This window comes from Haliotis rufescens, unplaced genomic scaffold, assembly GCF_023055435.1.
Source record: "Haliotis rufescens isolate VD_foot unplaced genomic scaffold, xgHalRufe1.0.p SCAF_31, whole genome shotgun sequence".
In the NCBI taxonomy this organism is placed as follows: domain Eukaryota; kingdom Metazoa; phylum Mollusca; class Gastropoda; order Lepetellida; family Haliotidae; genus Haliotis; species Haliotis rufescens.
In genome coordinates, this window is record NW_025964013.1 from 5225692 (window position 1) to 5251662 (window position 25971).

Here is a 25971-nt window from a genome sequence, read left to right on the forward strand (position 1 = left end):
CAAACAACTGTCAAACCATTTATTGCCATGTACGTACTTGCACACAGGGAAGTCAGCGCTGTCTGGGGCTCCAGGTAAATAAACATCGTGGTTTTATGACGGGAGATCAGACGAACCGTGAACCAGAGGCATGCGACGTAATTACACAAGGGTATTGTCTCTTGAACTGGCTAATTGACTTCATATAATTGGTAAATATATTCGTTTTGACGACCGTGATTCATGCGCATCCCGGCTCATTAAGTGGGCTCCAGGCCATAAAAACAAAACCACAAAAAACGCCCCAAACTAATACAACAGATAAAAGCGCCAACAATCTACGTAAACTAGGTAAAGACATAGAAATAGTTTGGATCCCTGCCCACGTTGGGGTGTTTGGCAACGAACATGTAGACAAAGCAGCCAAATCAGCACTAAAATTAGAAGAAGTAAGCATCCCAAGCATCAACCTACCAAAATAAAAAAAAAGAAGTTAAAAGTATCTCAAAGGAAAATAGCGGCAAAATAACAATCAGAAATATGATTGCAAACTAAAACGCCACTCAAAAAAACATATCCATCATAAAACCAAAAACATTGACAGAGTAATAACCAAACTACAAACAGGCCACACTAAGTTAAGCTCTCACCTACACCTAATTAAAAAAACCACCAAACCGGTAAATACCCCCACTGCAACTTAAAAAGAAACGCCCGAACACGTATTATTCCCGTGTGACATTTACATTTAGAGCGCCCTATTCAATACTTTATGGAACACATTACCAGCAACACAGACCAAACAACACTCCAATCCTCACTAAATTGCAACAATCACATGACTGTACTGAACCCCCTACATGACTTTAAACCTTTGAAGCACTAAGCATATATCTAATCAAACCAGGCCTACTTGGCCGCATTTAAAAAAAAGGACAAAAAACAAGCTGCCAATAAACCCTAAAATTCCTAACCTATAAAAACACCCCTTTTAGTAAGTAAGTAAGCATGTTCTGATGAGGATATGAATGATGATGATTCTAAACTACTCCATGGTATGTCAGTGCTGAGCTGACCCAGCTGTCTTCTTTCTGCAACCAGGCAGGAGGTGGTGCAAATGACGAGACACCTGTAATTCGTCTCGTCCGTGGTACGATGGACGCTGCTGTCTTGGTTGTTTTACTAAATGTCTCGTCGGCCACTTTTTTAGCGGCCCTCATTTCATGACTCTCCCAGTCCCTCCTTCTCACATTGAAGACCCGGTTGCCATCCTCGTCGACCGAACTCTCTTCTGACGACATGAGCTGCGTTTTTTTCATTACTCGAATGTACTTGGTCCTTGTGTGATGAGGTAGTTCGGATTTTTCAATGCCAGTTACACGGTTTCTGCTTTTCTGAAAGCAAAACCGTTCACTTTATAACACCCACCTTTCTTAAACACGAAATAAAACGAAGACAAAACAGAAATGTGCCCATTACTTCAGTAGAATAGTTTGTCCTGAGCATGTTGTGTTTAGAGTCACTATAAATCGAAATTCTGTAAATGGGAAGAAATATATATCTAAATCTATAAAAAGAAGTCTACAGATAATCTTCAAGTTTCAGTAACATTAACTTACAACTCATAGTACATATTATTTGCAGTTGAACTCCTAAAGTAAAACTCACTGCGTACAAGCAGGAGTTATTTAAGACGTTTTAATGCAGGAATAACAAACATGAAACATTTTATTCTCATTTCAGAGAAGCAATTGCAGCAACTATAGTTATACGCATCGTTACATTCCTAACTATCTATCTGGTACTTGGTGTGAATATTAGTCACTCCCCACAGAGTATGAAACATGAAACATTTCGTAGTATAGATAAATATACTACCAAAAGACATGTTACAACAATGATCTGAAGGTATGATTGGATTTATATACGTTTTAAAATGACACGACATTTCTAACAACAGTGGAACATATCGCAAGTAAGGGAGATATGTCAGTTACGATTCCGATATTCTGGTTTTGTTTATCAGAACAATTTAAGAAAAATCTCTGTGGAATGGCTGGGCAGCTGAGTGGTGATCTGCTCGAGGCTAATTTGTGTCGATTTAACATGTTTGACAACGAAAGTCCGGATCGATAGTAATGTAACTCATCAATATAGAATATTTGGTAACGGAAAGAATTGGATAGTACATAGTACATTTAGATAAGAACGTAGTGAAATAAATGGCTACAAATTTGATAGATTTGCTCCTCATAATTTATCTTCTAGTTGTGGTTACTTTTATCAGGGTAATGTTCATTATCTGTTTCAGTACCCAAGGTACAGTCCTCTGAGATGCAATAGTAAATTATGTGGAAGGAATTTGTCTGGGGGGAACTTCATATAGGCATTGTCTGTTGGCCTTCTTTATTTGAGATAAACCATTCTTTAAATCATTAAAAACAAATGCTTCCTAATTTATCATATTCTGAGAGTTTCTGTAATTGTATTTGTGGCATATCTACCTCTAACCAATTTTCTATGTGCATATACATGCGGCCGCGGGTGACAGATTTATTAGGGTCATTGGGTGACGCTCAGGGTTTCTATAAAGGTAGAAAGATGGCGTTATGTACCTTTTTATGGCGGAAAGTGTTATTTGTGTAACATTAGTTATTTAGGAAATGATTTCAACTATTTGAATATATTGACAACACATTTACATTGAGGGTGCAATGTAAATTCGTCAAGTAACATTTAAAAGAAACTATTAATTTCTTGCAACGACAATAATAACTACCAAGAAATGGTAAGATTTAAACCTTACCTAACAACGTTTATACAATTCAATATTACTGAGACCGGGCAAAACCCTGCTGTTAAAAGAGAAATTCATACGCATATAATAGCAAGCCAATGATTTTTTAAATTTTGTTGCTAAATCGTATTGCTCAACACAAAATAGTATTGAGGACAACAGGCAACCTTGCCTTACTAGGCTTGGTAATGGAAACATATCCGTCGGATGGGCATTAATGGATACACATGACCTATTATTTCATATATTGACAACTGCTCAAAAATCCGTTTCAGTAATACCTAATTTTAACAACAGAACAGTCACGGTTTACTTTATAAAATGTTTCGAGGCGTGATGTTGACAAACAAAAAGTAGTACGCCTCATAATATCCTTTGATCAATGACCGCTTAAAATGTATGCAGGTTCAGTCGTTTTACTCTTCTGTATATGAATTGATTCAAGCCAGGTAAATAGGAAATTCAATAAGTCAGAGCAAAGTTATACATGGAATATCAAAGATATCCCGAGGTGATTAGCGACACACCTCTTAATAAGTATTATGATGAGTTTATTTCACAGGTTAAAATACTGTGAAAGACTTAAAAAACGATATTATATATATTGACTGGATTCTATTATCTACTTATGTGCAAAACCACAAGCCCTAACCACTGACGTCAGTACCGGCAAAGCACTCGGGAGCATCGCTTGGAATCTTCTTCTTCTTATTATTTTCTAAACACGTTGTATGATGATATTGCATTTACATGAATTCATTTGCCAATGTCCTAGTTGACTCTCCGATGCATATGTGCATCAATGGACGCCCAAAATATTATTTCGAAGCTGTTATGCGAATACATGGAAGAATACCGGCAGAGATGTGCCCCACTTTTACTCTTATGTAGAAGACGAGCGAGTGGTAGCTAGACTGGCAAAAAGCTCTTGTAAAATATATACTTTCATATTAAAGGTTAAAAAAAAATCTCTTTCGCGCCTGTGGTTTATTACACCTCCACAAATGTTTTCTGAACAGTGATTGAAATTATAAACAAGTTACACAAGTCGTGTGTGTTGTCCCAGTCATTAGAAGACTGACTAAAATAGCTGAGCTACGCGTGTGTCGACTCTGGCGTTAACTAACAAGACAGAGACTGGGGGATAATAGAAATAGTCTGTCACGTAACACATTGAATATATACAGGTGTCGGGTGATGGTCGTGCCACTGTTCATAACAACATTTTCTCAGCACTAATTACAATGATATAATGACAAAGCAATATATTGACATGTTACAAAGGTGGGCATTATAGACAAGCTAATCAATGCTAGTCAAGTGATCACGGTTTGTTAACTCACGTTGATTGGACAGTCTAGACAACACATGACGGCCTTTCCGTCTTAGAATTGTAGTGTATACTTGTAAAATTACCTGGGGCACTATGTATATATATACACTCATAATATAAACAACAGAAAATTACCCGGGGTGTAAACTATATAAGGGTAAATAGGTAAATATTAAAAGCAGGCAATTTACCAATTTTTATACACCCCGGTTGTCCTAATAAAATTCTCTATTCTAATCTATCCTGCTGTTAATTCTGCAAAAAACATATGTATTCCAAATTCCACCTCTCCCTATAACCTTACTCCACTGGGCACCTTTTAATTATATATTAATAAGGCGCCACTCACCTCATTCTAAATTTCTCTTTTTTTTAACTCGGCGGCCATGGCCAACAGGCCTATATAAAGTCACACCTCAAACACTTCCAACAATTGGCCTTACTTTGCCCAAGTTAAGCTTCACTCAAAATTCATCTTCAATAATCCAAATTTTATATCCTAAGGGGGTATTTAATCCCTCCAGCAACACAAATCTTTCAACTTACCGTCAGTTTCCTTGAATTCTTTCTGGACGCGTCCGTGTGTTCTTTCTCTTTTCCGTTACGTGTTCGGGATAGCTTCTCTTTCTTCGTTAACATGATCCTGGTCATACCATCTGGAACATAATGTTTCTTTCCTTATTTGGATGTGAACTGCAACATACCGGTCTTTTTTCCATATCTTCAAATAGTGTACAGCAAGTCTTTAACCATTAGTTTACCTGTGAATGCTGCATATAATTCTTTCCTGACAGACTAATGGGAATGTTACGCATCATAGATAAGTCATTTCAAAACACTGAAAAAAGGTTTAAATCTTTCCACTAGTAGGCATGTGTACCTTTGCATTGACTTATGGAATTGAAATGTTTTAAAAATGTACATGACGGACACATGCATTTGAAATACACTTAAATGATAAAAATACCTTTAAATTCCTGTTTTGTCATGCTTGGAGCTATCACCTTAGAAAAGTCCCAGATGTATTTGACAACTTGTCGATTCTGTGCGGACTCCAACCTGCAACAAATGTTTTACTTTTATTATATGACCAGAAATATACATATGCCAATAGCTATTACATATAATCTTCTTTAACGACTTCAGCATGAACTTATTAACTTATTTTGAAGTAACTAAAAGAAGCAAGATTATTAGGTATAATTTCACTGCATAATTAAGACATATTCGTTTAGATTTGAGATATATTGGTGGTACAGTTTTCTGGTACAAAAATAACAAAAAGATATATATTTATGTGACTGTCTCATATAATTTCCCATTACAAAGATTCCTAAGACTTTATTTATGACTATTTTCTACTGAAACGGGATTCATGGAAGAGAAGTAATCGTGGTGGTATTAAGAAAATATTATTTTTGCCAAAATTGCGTAACAGTCTTTTTCGGATGTACCTCCAATTTTATCAGAAAAACTTGAGGCACACAAAACTTTGCGACTCGTTCATTGATTATGGAGGTAAAATGAACACTAAAAATGCGATAAGATTTTAAAACAAGCCTATCTATTCATCTGAATAAAAAGTACTGTAATAAAAGTATAAGTGAAACAAAGATAAATTACATATGACTTTTGATAGTTTTGATTAACTTTTATCAGCGACAAACCTATAGGGGTTTAAAAAGAGATAAATAATTATATAGGTTACATACTCGGTCTCACAGACGCAAAGATACACATATCAACAGAAATAGTGCTTACAATGCCACAGCGTTTTCCTGGTGTAAGTCGACTCCAAACAAATGGTTGTCAAGTATGGTAAAAATGATATTTTCGAATTATTTAAATGATTGTAACAGAATGAACATATCGTCCTTTCCAAAATGATCACTGCACACTACGATACTTACGTGAACATAGGCTCCATAGTCCACCCTTTCTCAGTTTCAGCATGGTCGATCGCTGCCTTCAATGCTGCCTAAGGAAGAAAATTGATAAAATATAGTTAACAGACAATAGAAAGAATCAATATTGGTGATTTTATCTGTGAGATAAATCTATCAAAACTTGATATTGTCTTATGAGAAACGCATCGATTACTGTAAATCGTGAAATTAATGCGATTGCTGAACCCAAGCTATTTAAGTAGATACACCTGGCCATTTAAAGAAAATTAAAAAATTACAATAAAATACAGTTGCATCCCACATCCACCTCTGTGGACACACCACAACATACCTACCTCACTCAGATACCTCCATGCACAAATTTACGTAACATTCACACACATACACTCAAGACATAATTACTTTCATACTTGCATACCGGGGTACATACGAAACTCATACGCATTTACCATTCTGGACACAAACACAACGTTCACGCATACAAACACTTTCTCATCCAAACACACTCATCCAACATACAAAAACACTCTATGCTCCATGTCTACAATATACCGTACCACAACAGTAACAGGTCCATGCGTTGGTTTACAACTTGATTGTTTACAACTTGATTGTAAACAAAGTGGTGTTTTATCATTACACTAGTGCAATCTCCCCCATGCCAAATATTATTTTAGATAAAGAAAGTGAATGCTTTCAAGCCGAAAGTATCTGAATTGAACCTTAATCCGCTTATTAGTGCCGAGTACATCGGGAAAACAATCGTTATGGTGTTTTTCTTCCCAATAACAACACATAGTTTATGTTGATTGCCCTCGTTTAACGAGCTGTATAATCTCGGTCGCTAAACACGGTTTTCCACATATCCGCCGTTTTGATGTTTTGCTGGGATCTTACCCTTATGTTTGTACTGACTTTGCTGGATTTGGTCGAAGTTTGTGTTGGTTCCTGGACCCTGTTGTCCAAACGTGTAACTTTTGCAGTTAGGGCGGTAACCTGGAAATACAAATATAGTGAAAATTGACGGTGAAACGTATCATGGTATGCCCTACTAGTTCACTTACTGTTATATCGCATGATCCAACACTGGCTGGATGCAATTTTTAAAATCAATGTTTCCTTGTAATGACACGTAAATATATATTTAACTATAATTTTCCCCTTGAAACACGATAAATCATATCGAGAATGCATTTTAAACTGAATACAGTGTTGACTATCATCACTTACCTGTGTATTCTTTTCAGTAAGTTTGCTCTTGAGGTCTCTAACCTCGCTGTTTAAGTTTCCAATTTCCTTTTTAAGGTCGCCGACTTCGCCCTTCAAATCTGTAATGGCCCTGTGAAGTCGTCCTTCCATGACCCTCATGAGTTGGAGAAATTCCGCATAGGGGATTGACTTTCCTGTAATTAAGAGAAACATTAAATACTTACATAGCACCTGGATGACCGTTTTACGTTCTGGGAAAAATTCAAGTGCAACCTTCTCCAAAATATGCACTCAAATATCAAATTCAAAATATATTCGAGCCAAACAGAACTACCCCTCCTTGATATTCTTATTAAAAAGAGTAAGCTAATTTTGCCATCAACTGCAATCTGAAGTGTTATAAGCACTAGGTTGCAGTCATTTGAAATCCCGCTGGAATATAAGACAAGCCTCAGCGGCAAACATAAAAAGGATAGTTACATTAAATGATCTTGTTGCTGGTCGAATGTAATTGGTGTTGACGAATGAGTGTTTGAATATCATTAGCTAGGGCATTTTAATGTCGATTAAGCAATCCTTATCAATAATGGAGATGTTCCTCCTGTGTCATTCCGCGTATCTTGTGGCAGCTAAAGATGTGCCAAAATCATATAAATGTATGATTATTCATACAATGCGAAAAATCATTTCATACGTTGTGTGACATACCTTGTCTCATACGAGGAGTCTCAGCTTGAATTGCAGCTTGTTTCTCTGAAACATTAATTTGTTTATCAGATGCCGTATGAGTGCTATTTTCTAAGCAAATTGCAGACACATCGATGCACTACATACCATTGATCGCCGATGGATACGGATTTCATTTATCTTTATGAATATCCATTTAGATGTTGAAAATAACTGCGTGTCTAAGCATACCTACGATAATCTCTGATTGAAATGAAAGCAAATTACATGTTAAACTACACGAATGTGACAAGAAAATTCATGAACCTGCTCATAGAATTGTGTTTGATGAAAATACATACTACAGCTTGAGGCTCTTCTCAGTAAGTCCTGACCGTCATCTTCTCCATCTGCATAGAAAAGTACAATTTAAGAAATGGGCTTGGGTTGATGAAAATATATGAATCAGTTATCTTGAACGTGCTTTATTGCTCGAACATAATAGTTTTTAGACTGCATACATTTGCAAAGTTTATATACATTTTGCCATGCACAATAATTTACAGTTCATGTTTTTCTTTGATGATTGAGCCCTGGACATTTAAAAAGGTAAAGAAATTCATCTGCGACTGCAGGCGAGTCACAAACGTTATACTTTTTTTGCTTCACGTGGACTGCTAAAGCTAACGGTCAGTCCTACTTGTCGTAATTACAGACAGATATTTTATTACAGTCTCACCTCATATTTACAATATAAAATCTATTTAAAACAATTATGTATGAACAACCCATTACAGGTTATGAGAGACACTTTCTGCAATCACAGACACATTTCAACAGTTCAACCTGGCCACTAATTAGGAACCATTATTGTAAAGTTCGGTAAGAAATACCTGAAAAGTCGTAAACTCTTGTCATAGGTGTAGATGAGGCAACTGGACCGCTTCCTAATCTATTCTTTTTTCCATTTTCTTCCCTTTGTCTCAAGATTTTGTTCTTGCGCTTGACTGGACTCTACGATGAGACCAAATACAAAATTAAAATGTTTCCACAATATGGTTATGCGGTAAAACTTGAATTCGTCAAACACTTGTTTTCGACACTAGCAGCAGATGATGTAAACGGGTGATATAAGTGTTAACACATTTAGTAAAACAATCCCTGACAATATGAATATTACATATATAACTGACAGATGTATAACAGATAGTGCACAATGTTCAAGTTTATAATATATTACAACACCGATTTCATTAACATTACTGAAATCAGACCACTTTGACAATGAAATCGTTAATTGATTCAAGAAAGGTATAGACTGGCAGAAACTGAAGCAAAGCGATAGTGGCATGTAGAGCTATGTCTCGTCAGGCCAATGAGGCCGCGTGATCTAAGGAGCGTGAACAACATGGATGCCGCGTTTCGGCCGTACCGAACAGTCAAGCTGCGATCTCGGAGCTGCTCGTCCGATTGAAACCAATTGCAAGCGGAGACAAAATTATCTCCCTTACCCAAACATGATCGTTGCTCAAATCTATCTTGAGTAAATCATGAAATTAATGCGAGCATGACATGTATGCGAAAAATGCGACCGTCATTCCCTCTGATTATTTTTTTATGTTTCATTTCATCATGATAAAACAGTTAGTCACTTATAAGGTTACCAGGTTGAACATAAAAACGATCGTTAACAAAAACGACCAAATTTATTCTCTCATCACTCAGCCTAACAGTGATATAGCTGCACATAAAACGTTCAAGTGCGCTAAAGTATTACACATGGTGGGTGGAGGACCAGGGGCACTTTGAGTTTGACAGGTGCCATCAACTGGTCAAGTAACATCACGGTTTGTATATTCACGTTGATTGGACAGTCTAGGCTGGCGCCAACTAATCATGACGGCGTCTTCAGAACAGAACAGGACTTTATTTATTTAGTCTTCAGATCACTTGTTGTTACTTGAATAAAACTGATATGCATACAGATTTTATTGTTTATGATTTTTTTCCCATGACTTTTTTTCCTAACCTACTCTATGATTTTTTTCAATATTTTTGTCTCGTTCACCTTGGCGATATTCCTTTTGGGTCAACACTATGATGATACAATTCAGTTCATACAGACACACATTCAGTCTACTAATAAAACATTCATGTTACTCTATTACAAGAGATCAGCGTATAGTTTCCTGGGACATGAAGAAACCGAAATAAATGATACAACATTACTTAACTGTCTCACCGTATTTCCTTTTTACAAAATGTTATTCATTTACATTAGAATATAGTTACTGCGTACATTATTGTAAGAGGAAAGATGTTAGACTTAGTATAGATATTTAGTTTTCGGTTCACCTTTTCCCTATTCTGTATCGTTATATTATTTCCGAATGAAATATTGTTTAAATCAAAAATTGTTAACTTCCCCGGATAATCAGTGAATAATCTATTCACTATTTCAATTAATACCTGGTAATTGGTGGCAAATTCCGACGATGTGTCACTCTTGTCCTCCTCGTCGATCTGGTATTCGGATCCTTAAATTGAACATGATAAATATGTTGTAAGTATATAATGCATTGCTTACCTTGAATCTAAAATGCGAATCAGTATTTTGCGATTGACTAGCATGTGTTTCAAACAATATGTAAGTGAAATGGGATTGCTTGGTTTTAGCGTGTTTGTAGGGATATGGTCACACATCTGAATACTTAGTTTGGTAGTTTGGGTAAGAAGCATAGTTAAGCCTTTGTCCTATCGAATGATGATAACTGTTCGGTTTTCTTATAACATAAAACGCAGGTAGAATAATTACAATTGAAGAGATACTGATTATAAATTCAGAGGAAAACATGTAGTTTGCATGGTGGAACTAGATTTAGTCAGAACAATCTACTCAAAATGCCAGCCAAATAGAGGAATGATGTTAATAAACTCTATTTCAAGAGCCTGAATTCATATTAATATAAATAATTCATATATCAATTATTTGTCTTAAGTTATTAAGAAAATATCCAAATGACAAATAACCCAAAATATTGTAGTAGGTGACTGTAGTAATTAATAATTACGTTTACGATTTGAGAGAAATAAACATACACGCCGTGGTTCCCGTGCACAAATGCCGATGTCATAGAGAATTGGCTAAGTTTCATTGCAAATAAATCGCACACGTATCACTACCCATCATAGAAAATAACAAACTCATGCGGCAGTAACGCGTGTTACCTATGCATATTGTCAAATCAGTGTGAAAGCGGCAGACAGTCAAATTAAGCGGCGCCATACTGTCTATGGTTATTCTCAATGTTTATCAATAAACATGTGGTAATGTCCTCTTTAAATTGGCGTTGAGTCATCGTTAGTCAAGCCTTGACAAGACATTTACAGTGATAACAGGTGTCAATCATTCCGCTAGACATTCCAAGGCGGCAATTATCTTTGATCTTGAACTAGGGCCCGGTATGTGCGACATGTTATTGACAATCTATACTTTTTTGTGGTTTCTGCCAAACCGTCATTGGGCATATACTATTCCAAATTAAAAAGGCTGTTTTTGATATTTTTACCAACGTTTTATAGTGCCATTTGTCAAACATGTGAACTGAGAACTGAGCCGCGCAAACAATCTCATCAAGTGTATAATATGTCCATGTTAAAAAGGGGATTCAAACTGTAGTTACAAATTGTTTAAACGAAATAACACATATGCAGCTTCTTAATAAAAGATAGTTAGAGTTTCCGTGGCACTGCATGTTTGCAGAATAAATTACTTTTCATAGGCGATACAAAATCAAAATCTTCAGTTTTATTGTGACACTGCTTGTAGATATCACAAATAATCTTTGTTTATCAACATTGTTGTATTGGAGGTTTTTTAATAGTCGTATACCCGGGTGTCGCATTGTGCAGTTTTAGCAATGTACGGGGATCAAAAATCTAATAGATAACAACTAACGTTATACTATGTACATGCATACGGTAAAGCGATACGTTATTTTAGAACATATTTTAGAAATAATTGTCTTCTGTGTCAAAGGTTCTCACTATAACACTGCAGTTCACAACGAAGTGTGCTTTCTGCGACAGAGATAATAAAAGATGGTAGATGTAAATTGTTAGGTCCGTTCACAACTCTATATCGAACGTCTTATGTTAATAGAGTAGTCATTACATTTCTATATTCATGTATATGGCACTAAACGATTCCTTTACAATGTATGTATATTTGTCAGATATGAGCAATATCTCAGAAAGGGAAAACATTTCATAATCTTATGTGTGATGTTTTGCATAATATAATAATATCGAACGATAATGTATCTCCTCTATATGGTGATTTACACAGAAATAAACCGATGTCTTTACATAAATAAATATGTAGATATTTGGTCTTACCTGAGCTTTCTCCTGACTCTGACCAAATTCCATGCAGTGATGCCTCTTCCATTGCAAAAAGTCGATCCAAGATAATGAACAGCCTTTTTTCAACGCGTTTCAAACGTAACTGGCCATCAGACGTCTAAGTATATATGCATTTTGGATTTTTTAAACGGAAGTGAGAATTTGTATAATGTGGACGTCTCTGCCCAATACTAAAATGTTTTCACAATTCAGTTGAACGTTGAGTCGCAACGCACAGTTCATAAACGGCACCTTTCTTCTCACGATAAGATAATCTTATTGAAGGATTAACATATTGGCGCACATGTTTGGATCAGTGATTGTGATTTAAACAAAGCAGATTCTTCTAAAAACATCATGGTTTGCCTAGGTCACAGCCAGCAAAAGCGTTTACAAAATATAATATATTAGTTCAAATATTACTAATGAGGCCCTCTATTGTAGAAACGATCTTTGTTCTACGACAATCGTCAGTCGGTATGGGAAAACAAAATATTTGTTTATTTATTCAAATTTCATAGGCAATGTCATATGATTATAGACAAGGAAGATAAGAAAATAAATATAAAGAGTAGCCACTTTACATTTCAGTTAAATTTGCTCATGATTTGGTCTTTTCGTGGTAAATAGTGCCAAAATATAATATGCAGCTACCAGTAATTGTATCTACAATGATATAACTCAATCTGTTTTTCTCATCATTATTGCAGTGAATTGTCGTATGAAAGGCGTATGGCCTTTCTGAATAAAAACTGTTAAATTTAAACCAGACAAAACAGGTGAAAACTAGAATCTTTGAAAAGAGAAACAAGGGTAGTATTTTGATAGGGGTTTCACTGAAAAAATTAAGTTCACAGCGAAGCATTCTTGCTTAGTCTGTTCCTACAAATAGAACAGAAGGCTATAAGGACCAACCGTATTCCGTTATATATGTTGCTTCTGTTTCATCGTTTCATACATTGTCCTTTCATCATGCCGGGTTACTATCTTTAGATACAAAAAAATCACCCCAAAAAGCTATTTTTATTCATTAAAAACAACAACAAGGAAAAGATTTATTAAAGGTAACAGTAAGTGTTATCTGAAATATTTATATTCTATTATCCCCTTTATTTGGAGTGGGAGTGTCACATCATCATTCAACATCGGCTTCACAAATGGGATGTGCCCGACGGGTACAAACACAAAACAAGATATGGTAAATAATCTAACTGAATATTATGTAAAAACTAGAGGTGAGTTTTAAGATAATAAGTTAAGGATTACTTCAGATACTAAAATGAGTTGTTTCTTTCGTTTATTTAACGTCTGCTTCACAGAAAGTGAATTTTATTTAAAAAAGGTAAGTAAAAACTAAATGAATAAAATATAATGTTGTTTGTATAAAAGCACTGAAAGATGGCGTCAGTTTGGAATGAAGACTATTGCACACCATGGAATTAACTTCTCGCGCGTAACATATCACGTGACTGCTCGCTATGTCACGTGGTAGGTCATTGGTGCTATATGACACGTTCTCCTCAGCGGCAGAGTATACCCTGATTGGTATGCTTCAACAATCATCACATTCCTGTGTTTGCCCAGCTGCCTGCTCAAGTTGCCATTCATCGTAGATTAAGAAACTGGTCAAGTTTCTGGAGAGGGCCGGATTAACAACTGAATAAGTAAGTAATCATTTTACTTCTCCCATGTAGATGTTATGTTGCGTAGAAGATATTGATTAATGAAAGCTGAAAACAATGTCTTGTTTGACGATATGATGTAGATTAGATGGCAATGCGTTACATGTAAACAGCTTTTCTTTGCGATTTTTCAAACAGATTTAGAAGTTGCTTTCATACCATACGAAACTACTGTCTAAGTTGTCGAAAGTGAATGTGAGTCGAGAGTATGTTAATTTCTGAAATGTCTCAGTACAACTCCGGCTATACCACTCCCAGATAAAATATTTAATTAGTTTAGTGTCCTTGATACCATTTCACGACTGCGAGGTAGGTTTTTCATAACGAGAATACGACATTGGGTATGTCCGTAGTTGACGAGAACGTCTTTTGAACTATGATATATTAAAAATATCATAGTCGTACATAGACGGCACAATTTCACCAATAGCGAGAACCAATAAAGACTTATGCGTAAAATGTTATGATAAGATACACGTGAGGGTAATCGGAATTCAAAAGATGAATATGTTGACAATCTTCAGATAACCGTCACTTTAGAAAGTGTGAAATTCAAATATCATTCTTCCATAATGAAAGCTATCACTCTAGAAAGAGATAAAACTGCCAACCATTAATTGCCGACCTGAGCATTATGCCAAATCTTTTCTTCTTGATACAGGGAAATTATAAAACTGTAACTAGTTCGCAACCAGTTATTATAGATCTTAACTTTACTGTAATTTCCATGCACTAAAACAGAATTGGATCCGTTGTGTTCATCAAGCATTCAGATATAAATCTTACACATGACCAGTTACATAACTAAACCCGAGTCTGAGGCGAGCATGCACTAGAGAAATATTGAACTGTAGAATGGGGTATTGATTATATTTCGAAAACTTACCGTTTTAATGTCTGTTAATTCGTTTAGGGTTCTGTTAGATAATAGAGTGACGCCTCTTGACTCGTTTTTAGTTATCTTACTACAAATAAATGTGAACGGTTCATATATGAATACAGTGTCAATATACTTCTTGTTCCAATAAGAGTGATGTTGGAAACACTATATACGACTCACAATGACAAATCCAATGACTATTTATCTATAAGTATTCTGGCAACTTCAACAATAGATCGTGTTATTTTGGAAACAAAACTACTTTGTTTTTAATTGAGAGAATATATAATTATGTGAACATAGTGAGAATTGCGTATGAACTCTTTGCTTTCAACGATGATAATATGAAAGGGGTGGGATTTTGTACAAGAACGCCACGAAACAAACGACAGTTGAAAGCAACAAACGCAGCATTAAAAACCTTTCATACTAGATTTATATGTGAAATTAAGCATTATTTCGCGGTCCATAACCAATTTAATTGCATTTCACACCGAAATATTAATTATTCATTATTTGTTAAGTCCACTTAGATTTGATGGTATAAATGTTCGAAGTATTTTACCGACTGATGTTATATTGATACTTTCGTACGAGACAACTTACACTCCTTTGATACCTCTGATTCAGTTTGACTGACCACATCAGAATCCAGAACAGGCTAACATCATGGTAGAACCAATATGATTAACCTAAAAGTGTATGGATTCACGTTTTTATTGTTATCGTATAAGGACGTGACGAAGCTATGGCTTGAGCATTACATCAATTTTTATTTAATGAATTATTGCTTTTTGAAAGGCTGTATAAGTTTATCATTATATAACTGGCACAGAAACTCGATCTCTGTAAACACTATCACCATGAATACGTATTTGGTCGCAAGTGTTTATTGTATGGAATGACATTAAGATGTGGCATGTGACTTTACTGCATTTAAACCAAACCTTTCGTCCAGTTCTTCGTCAGTAAATTGTACCTGCATATTCTGCTATAGAAATAGTAAACCATAGAAATAGTGCTTACTAGTTTTTAACATGTATATTTAAGACAGTGGCATCCTTACACTGCAAACACGAAAACGTCGGTTTTTTCCGCTTATGGTCATTGGACGGAAAAACGACGTTATTTGGACGTTTTCAAACCATCGTTTTTCCGTCCAAATAACGTCGTTATTTGACATCGGAATTTACTGGGAGAGAACGATAGCGTTAAGCTCCTCCCTTTCTTGATTGACATTGTCAATCAAGCAACAGCGTCTACCGGTATTTCTACTTCTCAGATTTCATTGGTCAGTCTCCGCGTGTTAGATTACAGGCCCGCGTTTGACGCTGCACGCGAAGCGCTTAGCGGAAGTACTGAAATCAATCGTTCTGCGCATGCGGATTACTTAATGCCTTGACCAAATTTTCCGTTCTGTGCATGCGCGACTTCGCGTATTGTTTCCTAGATTTAATGTCACCACTATTTGACAATGGTTCATAAACTCAGTCACGTGAAGGTTCGGAATCGTAACGAGTAACTCCATTTAAATTAAAGAGGAGCCCCAGTGATATGGGAGATTCCAAGATGAAACTATTCTATGGCTATCTAGGCTGCCGCCCAAACCGATCTAAACGGGACCCGATAGCTTATTGTATGCTATATAGTCATATGGAAGTGGACAAGAACTATACATTTTATTCCGGCCGATTGTTCTTGCATTTACTTATAAGTCAGGAAAATGGACTTAAAAGGGGAGTTGTTGAATGTAATTATTTTAATTATTAAATGTTGCCTATACACTAATCTGGACGAACTTCTCATTGTTCTGTTTATGTCATCCTATATACTATTAGTATGTTACCGTTCTAAAGTCAACCTCTCACATAACATTATATTGTTCACAGTATCAAAGTTTAATCAACAATATCAAGAGCAGCGATTTAAACCACTGAAACACCCAAACACAAGGCTGTTATCAAGCGCTAGTGCAGACGTGATGCATCAGAAAAACTGTATCGTAATGTCTTCAGAAATTCAATTATACTACGAGATAGTACGGCTAACGCTGACTCACCGTCGGAACAAAGACAATATCGCTAATACAGATACATATATAACGTATTTGAATGTTAATACTAAAGAAAAACAATCATTATTTTTGCAGTGACGATATAACACGTATACACGTTTATTGTTAACTTTCATCAGTTTTGCTCTTCATTTTAATAACTTTGTTTTCACATATATATGTAGCAATACCCGACAAGCATGTCATACATAATTATGGGGCAGTTTTCAATCTTGTACTGACTTACTCTGGTGTTAATGAGCGCAGTTTATTGGCTTGTGTGTAAAACCCCGTTTTTCTGGTAATCCTATTATTACTTAGTTTATTTCTATCTAATGACACCCTGTTCTCTGGATCATGGCTCCGTGACTATCCATAACAATTAAGATGAACATTCAGTTCAAGTAAATGAATGAGTTTGTTTTGACGCTACAGTCAGTCAAAAAACCAATGCTGTGAGGTTTGATAACACTTCTACCAGGTCGAACATCGTGGATCCTCATTTTCGGCCTAAAGAGAATCATAGTTCATATGCTAATCCATCTGCGAATACCCCCCCACTCAAGATGACCTTACTTGTTGCTAAATCTATCTTTATCCCCCCAATATCACCCCCCACGCCCCCGCCCCCACCCCCCACACGCACGCACGCACGTCCACACGCACGCACACACGCACGCACGCACGCACGCACGCACGCACACACACACACACACAAACAACTGACCTAAATAACCTGGATAGGAAATACTGCTGATAGCCTCTGGTCAACTCAGCCGCGCCACCGCAGAATGTTCGTCCAACTCTGCAGGGGGCATTCTCAGTGGCTTCAAACGCGCTGAAATGTTTTCGCCTTGCATCCAAGATGGTGGACAAGTGAAATCGTATGAAATTTGGCTATTTTAGGTCCTATCTCTTTTTTGATTACACAATAAAGTCAATTCATAGTTACACGGTTGTGAAGAAGCTTACAACTTTATAAGACTTATTCATCTCATTCCAAAAAAGCTACTCGCGCTCACATAAAGTTGTAGTTATTATGTCACTGTTTTATTTCTTTAAAAATATATTACATGTTCAACAATATCAATTAAGATGAACATTCAATTTCCGATATAAGTAAATGGAAAGTGTGTTTTACGCCACAATCAGTCAAAGACCAACGTTGTCCGGTCTGATGACACAAAATCTACCAGGTAGCGCATTGAGTACAACCTATCCCCATTGAAGTCTCCACTGTGGGTATTCCTGAGGACGAAAAGGCCCCATGTACCTAGGAATTTCATCAATACATTCATGCGCGGCATTCTCTGCCTAAAGAAGATCATATTGTTAACATGCTAATCCAACTCGAACTACCATCCCGCTCAAGATAAATGTTTTATGTAACATCCAACAGGCCCACATTTACGCACGCACGCACGCACGCACGCACACACACATATTTGGATTTACCAATCCCTGAATTGAGAAGACGTGCGTTACGAAGCTCCTCCAAGTCATCATCAATATCCGTATATGTCTGTGATATCATTACCCTTCCAAAGCCGAATATACATTTATTGTGTTTTCTTGACAACAAATGTTATAATTGGGATAACACTTTCTGAGTAAAGTACAGATTCTCGTACTTTCTTGGGTTGAGTCCCGTCCGGGATTTGAACCCACACTGTGAGTGAGGCACCCAATCGCCAGAACACAAAGTTGGCGATCTAACCCAGCCACCGAACCAAAAATGTTAGTCCAGATGACGTATACTTTGTGTACTCCTCTGACAAGAGACAAATGGCACGGCTTCTATGACCGAAAGCTTTGAACCAAAATGCCTTTAAGAAAGTGATCAACAGTAACACACATTATATTTGGATACCACTTTCTCAGTAAACTACATATTTTTAGGGTGGAGATAATAGACGTTGATGGTTGATTATCAATGGACTAATTAAAGCCAAAACTTAACTTATGAATGATTGGTAATGGGAAATGGACAATGGGCAAACGGGAGGCGGGGTAATCAGCGCCATGCCAGTTATCTGTTGGCTTCCCTTGTTGCGTTCCCTTCTTTGCTATCGTTTTACTTTTGTTGTTCTTACAGGTACAAATATATGTTCTCTGCCTCATAGCATTTAATAATATGCACCTGATGAAGGAGAATGTATATATTCCGAAACGCAGTGTTCCTCCGTTGACATCCATAAATATATTTCCTTGTGTGTATCAGTTCTTAATGCCCTTAAAAGACTCAATCTAGCTTTGTTTTTAAATGTGGTGATATGTGCGTACAATATAATATGGTCATGCCTATATACATTTGGGTCTTTGTCTACATAAGCATTTAGACATACAATTTAGAGCTAAGGACATTGCAAATTCTGCAGTCATGAAGTACACGTCATAGCAAGCTGTGATCTTTATTCATACTTTAGATATTCGTAATGGAGATCTGTAACTGAAGTTTACCGTAATCTTCCGCAACTCTCACCTCCTGACCAGTTGAACGTCTTAGTGCATTCAGATGCCATTGTAAAATTCCAGGCTGCCCCTCTTTCTGTGATGTTTTGACGGATGAAATCTATTGCGTTATAATCTCTGTTTGCTGATATATAATATGTACATGTTGTAAAATATTTACGATATTTTAAACGTGTAATTCGATGCATATGCAATGCAATGTGAACATAAGTGCAGATGCACGAAGGCGGTTATAGTCATAGTTATACTGCGATGGATGTAGGGGAATGGTAGAGGGGTGTATGTATGTATGAAAGCACGAATACCGATACATGAGGGCGGATATAGTTATAGTTCGATGGATGTTGGGGAATGGTGGGAGGATGGATTATGTATGAAAGCATGTGCATGGATCCATGTTGGCTGACGTAGACATAATGGTGGGGAAAGAAGAATGTGATGTGGGTGGGGGTGTGTGCGAGTGTGCGTGCGTGCATGCGTGCATGCGTTGTGATACGAGGGTTGGCGAACATGTTGTCAGATGATTGTGTGAGTAAGTTAAGTGATTGAGGATGTGGCAGGTATGAGTATTGATACATGCAGACTTGGGGTTGTGGGACTGGGTGTGCCTGTACTGAGGTATTTCGTTTCACTCACTTATAGTGTTTTCTTTCACTCAAATACTGTTTTACGCATTTTAATGACTGAAACTGTAGTGACTCAAAGGTCATACTGGCCGGGCATTCAACATATCTACCCCAACTACATACGTAGCCATTTTTATGGTGTACAATTCTTCTTCTACCTCACACACACACACATACACACACACACACACACACACACACACACACACACACACACACACACACACATACACATACACACACACACACACACACACACAAAATACTAAAAGTATATTTAACAAAACGGATATTCCGTCACTTTAGAAATAGTTATCAATAAACATTTATCTGTTCATTGACCTCTTTATGCTGTAGGCATATAGGTACTTCCCACATGAACGGATGATGTGTATGTTTATTAATGTAACAGGTTTAGATGTATTGTCTATCTTATGTACAAACTACTAATTTGTTACTATCTTTTTCAGGAATCATGGCCTCCTTTATGAAGAGAAAACGCTGTGAAGACTGTGGAAACTCTTTTTCCTCTTCTTCTAATTACAAGCGACACAAAGGCACTTGTCCGAGTACAGAACCTGAACCTGCATCTCAAGACAGCTCTGACGATGATGAAGAGGTATACTTTGATGAAGATGAGATTGACGATCTGCTTCAGAGTTTTCAACCGAGAAAACCTCAGCAAGCTGAATCCTCTCAACCTGCCTCACCGGAAGTGAAACCATTTTTTAAGGCACTCATCTTATGGACATGTTTCTTCCTCTGCATTTGGCAGTCTGTATTTTATATTTCCTCAAATGCCATCGCATTCCTTCTGAAATACCTTCATGCCCTTCTCGCCGTTGCCGCTCAGCATTACAAGTTCCTTGCTGTTGTAGTACCGATGTTCCCAAGTACTATTTTCCTGCTCAAGAAATTACTCAGAATTGACGACAATAACTTTTTCCACTATGTTGTATGCCCAGCATGCTGTAGCATATATAGATATTCTGACTGTATTTCTGTTTTCGAAGGAGAAGAAGTCAGTATGACTTGTTCAAACGTCTCCCAACCTAATCACCCAATGAGACATTATCGCCAGCCTTGTGGTGCACAACTGTTACAAAGTATGACCCTTTCCTCTGGCAAGAAGAAGCTTGTACCACATAAGAACTATTATTTTAAATCTCTGAAAGATTCACTTTTTAACTTTTTGTCAAGACCAGGTTTTGAGGAGAAATGTGAACAATGGCGTGACAGGGTCGTTAGTGATGGTACTTTGCATGACGTGTATGATGGTCGTATCTGGAAGAGCTTCAGTGGGACATATTTGAAGAAGAAGAGAAACTATGGCCTTATGCTTAATTTAGACTGGTTTCAGCCATTCAAACACGTCAAATACTCTGTAGGTGTAATGTATTTAGTCATCCTCAATCTACCTCGAGAAGAACGTTACAAACGTGAGAATGTTATCATTGTTGGTATTATACCGCACATGAAGAAAGAACCCCCTACAAACAGTTTTGTACAACCTTTAGTTGATGAGCTTCTTGAAGCATGGACAGTAGGTTTTTCATTCAACTCTAAGATATTTCGCTTGGCCTTAATGTGCATTGGATGTGATATCCCTGCTTGCCGAAAGTTATGTGGCTTTCTGGGACATGCAGCCGTCAAAGGGTGTTCTCGGTGCAAGAAGTCTTTTCCTGGTGAATTCGGCAAAAGAGACTACAGTGGTTTTGACAGAACTCAGTGGATACCTCGCACCCATGAACAGCATATACGAGAAATCAGACACATCACAAGTGCCAGAACCAAGACAGATAGAGAAGCACTTGCGAGTTCGTATGGAACAAGATACTCCGTCTTGTCTGAGCTGCCATACCTTGATCTGATCAAAATGTCTGTTGTGGACCCTATGCACAATTTGTTTCTGGGGACATCAAAACATATGTTGCATGTATGGAGAGACACTGGTGTACTAACTGCCAAGAACTTAGACACTATCCAAGCAAAGGTGGATGCAGTTAACTGTCCAAGTGACATTGGTCGCATCCCACATAAGATTTCCTCCGGTTTTGCAGGGTTTAGTGCAGACCAGTTTAAAAACTGGACGTTACTGTTTTCTGTGTATGCACTGAAGGATGTTATTTCTGATGATCATTTAGAATGTTGGCGAAATTTTGTATTGGCCTGTAGATATTTGTGTTGCCGAGTATTAACTGAAAATGACATAAAAATGGCAGATTTATTACTGATGCGCTTCTGTGAGAATTTTGAGCGATTATATGGCCGTGACAGAGTTACCCCTAACATGCACTTGCATGGTCATCTGATTGAGTGTGTTCAGGACTTTGGACCCATTTACTCGTTTTGGCTGTTCAGTTTTGAACGGTTTAATGGTATGCTGGGCGACTACACAACTAACAAGAAAAGCGTAGAACTGCAGCTGATGAGACGTTTCGTAAGCCATTCTCATCTCCTTGGATTGGTCTTAGATGACGAGTTTCACTTTGGAGACACCCTTGAGCCGATCATCGCCACTGTTACAGCTAACATTAAAGTGGGTACTCTTGGCAAGATTAATTCAAGTGAATGCTTGCAGCTCCGACAGATGTCATCCCGACTTCATCACATTGAAAACCTTCAGTGGACTGACATTGACAGGTTCATTTTTTCAAAATATAAAGTCCGTGGCCTCACTGAAAATGATGAACACTCCCTTCAAGAAATGTACAGAGCCCTCTATGGCGAAACAGTCGAGACTTTGCCGGCCGTTAGGGAAATAAAAACTCTATACCTTGGATCAGAAGTCTTTGGATCTGCCAAGTCTCAAAGTGTGAGATCTTCTTACATCACTGCCTACTGGACAGACGGGGACGGGAAAATTGGTTGGGGGGTTTCTCCGAGACCTGGAAAGGTATTGAGATACCTTCAGCACTCAGCAAGAGTTGACGGCATAGAGAAGAGACACATCCTTGCAAAAGTTCAATGGTATCGGGAACTTGAAGATAAACTAAAAAAACATTGTGGCCGACCAGTGGAAGCCTGGCACTCTTCCATGTATGTTGACTCTGGTCCATCTTCGTTTATGCCCATTCAACGAATTAAGGGTAAATTCGTCAAAATTGAGGGACAAATAGGTACCAGGACAGTTACATTTGTGTCACCAAGGGACAGATTTGTGTGTGTGTAATTTATTGGTTTATTGTTGTTGTAAAGTTTTGCTTTAAATAGAAATTTTAATTGTACATTCTATATTTTAGTTCTTGTATGTGTATTATTGTAGATATAATTGTATACATGTATGATCATTACCCAGTGATGTGCCCAAGTGTTATTTATTGTACATATACCTTGAACTATGACATGATATCCTGAATATAAATTCACGTTCATCCTGTGTTTTGTATTTTTGTTATTTCTGCATGGCTTGGTGAAATGTAAGATTTGGAATGAACACCTCGACAGCAGTTTAGTTATAATGCTATCAATTTATGGATTAGTTCTGAGAAACAGAGAGGGAAACAGCCATATATAACAGGGTACCAATCCGGTGTTCAATCGCATCGCCATGTCTGATAAAGGTATATTCGATTTGTAAAAAAGCACTAGTAAAACCACGATGCCTCTCTTGTGGTGGTGTACATCCTGTGATAAATTTCAAATCATTTATGGTGCTAAGTTCATATTACAAAATATTTGAACAAAGCGCAACAACAAACTGAGAACCAGAAGAAGCACCAGTAGAAACATAATTCTTAATTTATTGAGGCTTACATCTTTTATGTGAGCTTGTTAAACAACCAAGAGAAATTCACTGTACTACGCTATATACAAATTAAATAAAAAATCTACCCTCAGTGACCTTTATTTTGCATCTTTGAAATAAAATCATGATGTGTTGCGATATCTAAATATTGCCAAAATATATGATGGCCATAAGTATGATACACTTATGTAACGTATTACAGATGAAATGTTTTCATCGACAAATGAGCTTGGTGACATAAAATCAAATATGTAGACATATAAGTCCACCATGTTCCGTTATACAAGCCTACGAACTGAAAGAAGCGGCAATAAAACCATGATGTGTTGCCAACACATCCTAACATTTGAAAAGTATCTAATGGGGTATTTTATGAAAGCATTCGTTTGAAGCTTTAAGCCAAAGATGCACTTGAAAGAGTGCATTACCGACGTAATAATAATCTCCAGTGCACACAAGTTGAAGAAGCGGCAGTAAATTCTTGATGTGTTGCACCGTCAAATACATTTATAAACAGTATTATGTATTCAACTAAAGCGTTGGGATAGAATATTGCAGCAAATCCACTTTGGAAACGATCTGAACAGCTTAACCAGCAGACAGAAGAAGCAGACATAAAATCACCTATGTATTCAAACATTTCCAAACAAATCCAAACAAATCCAAACATTTCCAAACATTTCCAAGCTTGGAAATATGACCTTTCCAAATTTTGGAATGGTCATATTTCCAATTGGAATGACGGTATTTCCAAGTTTTGGAAATGTTGGAATGGATGATATTTTGTCCAGTGATTATATGGATCTAATGTATTATTGGTATCTGTGATGCTGGTACCGTTGTGTCGCCATTGTGTAGCTTTTGTGGATTTATTACGAATATCAAATACATGTCTTGAAATATTGACTTGTAAAAGAGTTCATCAAAGAACCATATGCAGCCATTTAATTGGCGTGTATGGATATATTATCCATTTACTTATATACACTTATTATGGACATATTCAGAATTTTATTGTACCTTATTATTAAAAACATTACCCGTGAAGATCCGGGTTAGAATAGACCTTCAACAACCCATGCTTGTTCGAAGGCGACTAACACGATCGGGTGGTCAGGCTCGCTGACTTGGTTGATGCATGTCATCGTATCCCAATTGCGTAGATCGGTGCTCTTGGTGATGATAACTGGATTGTCTGGTCCAGACTGGATTATTTACGAACCACTGTCATATAGCTGGTATATTGCTGAGTGCGGCGTTAAACAACAAACAAACAAAATCTATTATTAAACACCTTCCAACAATGAGAAATTAAACTTATATTTCTATATATTCTGTTATATTTATAACATAATTTGATTCATAATTTAATTATTGCGTTGCTTTCTTCCCTGTCATTCAATGTACATGTTCAACCCCCTAAACTTTTAATATAAGTTCATTTTTCACAAATGGATACGTTAATGAGTTGCCTAGATCTCTCGTTACCTACTCACACGAACAGATTAAAATAATTTGTTTTACTATCATATTTATGTTTATCTAATTCATAATACGAAATTGATAATTCATTTATCTAAGTATAGATCATATTCGTTTATATCACTATCTGATGCTAAGGTTTTATTGCAGAAATTATAATTAATTCAAAATGTAGAAAGATACACAATTTGCCATTATTTATTAAACTGTACAAAGTATAATATAAAGATCAGAATGCCTGTAACGGGTTCTATAGACTGTGAAATAGAAGTCTGACATGCCAATTAAAAGATAAAGTGTTGCAGCTTCTGATTTCATAGATCTTCAAGAAGGATTATCAATAATAGGATGGGTGATGAGTTCAACTGCATGCCGATTCTATACGCTGTGATTAACAATAATGCTCCGAGTCAATACATTTTGTCAAAATGTATGACACGTATTACGTGAATGAACATATTGTTTATACTCGTCCATGTTTTTGACGGACAATATAATTTACATGCTCGGTAAAAGTGAGGACGGGCATCACTGTGTGTTTCCGTGCTTTGTTCAGGTGAACAATTGACTTGTGCTTGCATGTGTTTGTGACGGGTGCCACTTGTGTGGCAGGATACGCTCACCTTTTCCCGAACACCCGTTGGATGGCCTGAACCAATTCGGATTTTAATCCCACATCAGTCTGTACACCGTGATATAACTGAAATACTAAATTACTGTACAGTTGAAAATG

The 25971-nt window shown here is 36.8% G+C and overlaps 2 protein-coding genes across 3 annotated transcripts; one reads left to right on the forward strand and one right to left on the reverse strand.

The window, feature by feature from the left end:
- Positions 1 to 353: 353 nt before the first annotated feature.
- On the reverse strand, positions 354 to 13916 carry LOC125371783. 2 transcript variants are annotated; one of them, XM_048380550.1, is made up of 10 exons: positions 10361 to 13916; positions 8785 to 8905; positions 8254 to 8301; positions 7934 to 7978; positions 7247 to 7419; positions 6914 to 7012; positions 6020 to 6087; positions 5077 to 5168; positions 4656 to 4765; positions 354 to 1373 (listed from the first exon to the last, which is right to left on the reverse strand). In XM_048380550.1, exons 2-10 carry the CDS (start codon positions 8807 to 8809, stop codon positions 1020 to 1022), a joined length of 1014 nt encoding a protein of 337 aa, XP_048236507.1. In that variant the 5' UTR covers positions 8810 to 8905; positions 10361 to 13916; the 3' UTR covers positions 354 to 1019. The 2 variants fall into 2 exon arrangements, with proteins under 2 accessions (XP_048236507.1, XP_048236508.1); XM_048380551.1 differs by lacking the exon at positions 10361 to 13916 and having other exon boundaries at positions 8785 to 9172.
- On the forward strand, positions 13829 to 23389 carry LOC124121155. Its single transcript, XM_048380549.1, has 2 exons — positions 13829 to 13959; positions 20479 to 23389. The coding sequence occupies exon 2, from the start codon at positions 20484 to 20486 to the stop codon at positions 23178 to 23180; it is 2697 nt and encodes an 898-aa protein (XP_048236506.1). The 5' UTR covers positions 13829 to 13959; positions 20479 to 20483; the 3' UTR covers positions 23181 to 23389.
- The last annotated feature ends 2582 nt before the right edge of the window (positions 23390 to 25971 follow it).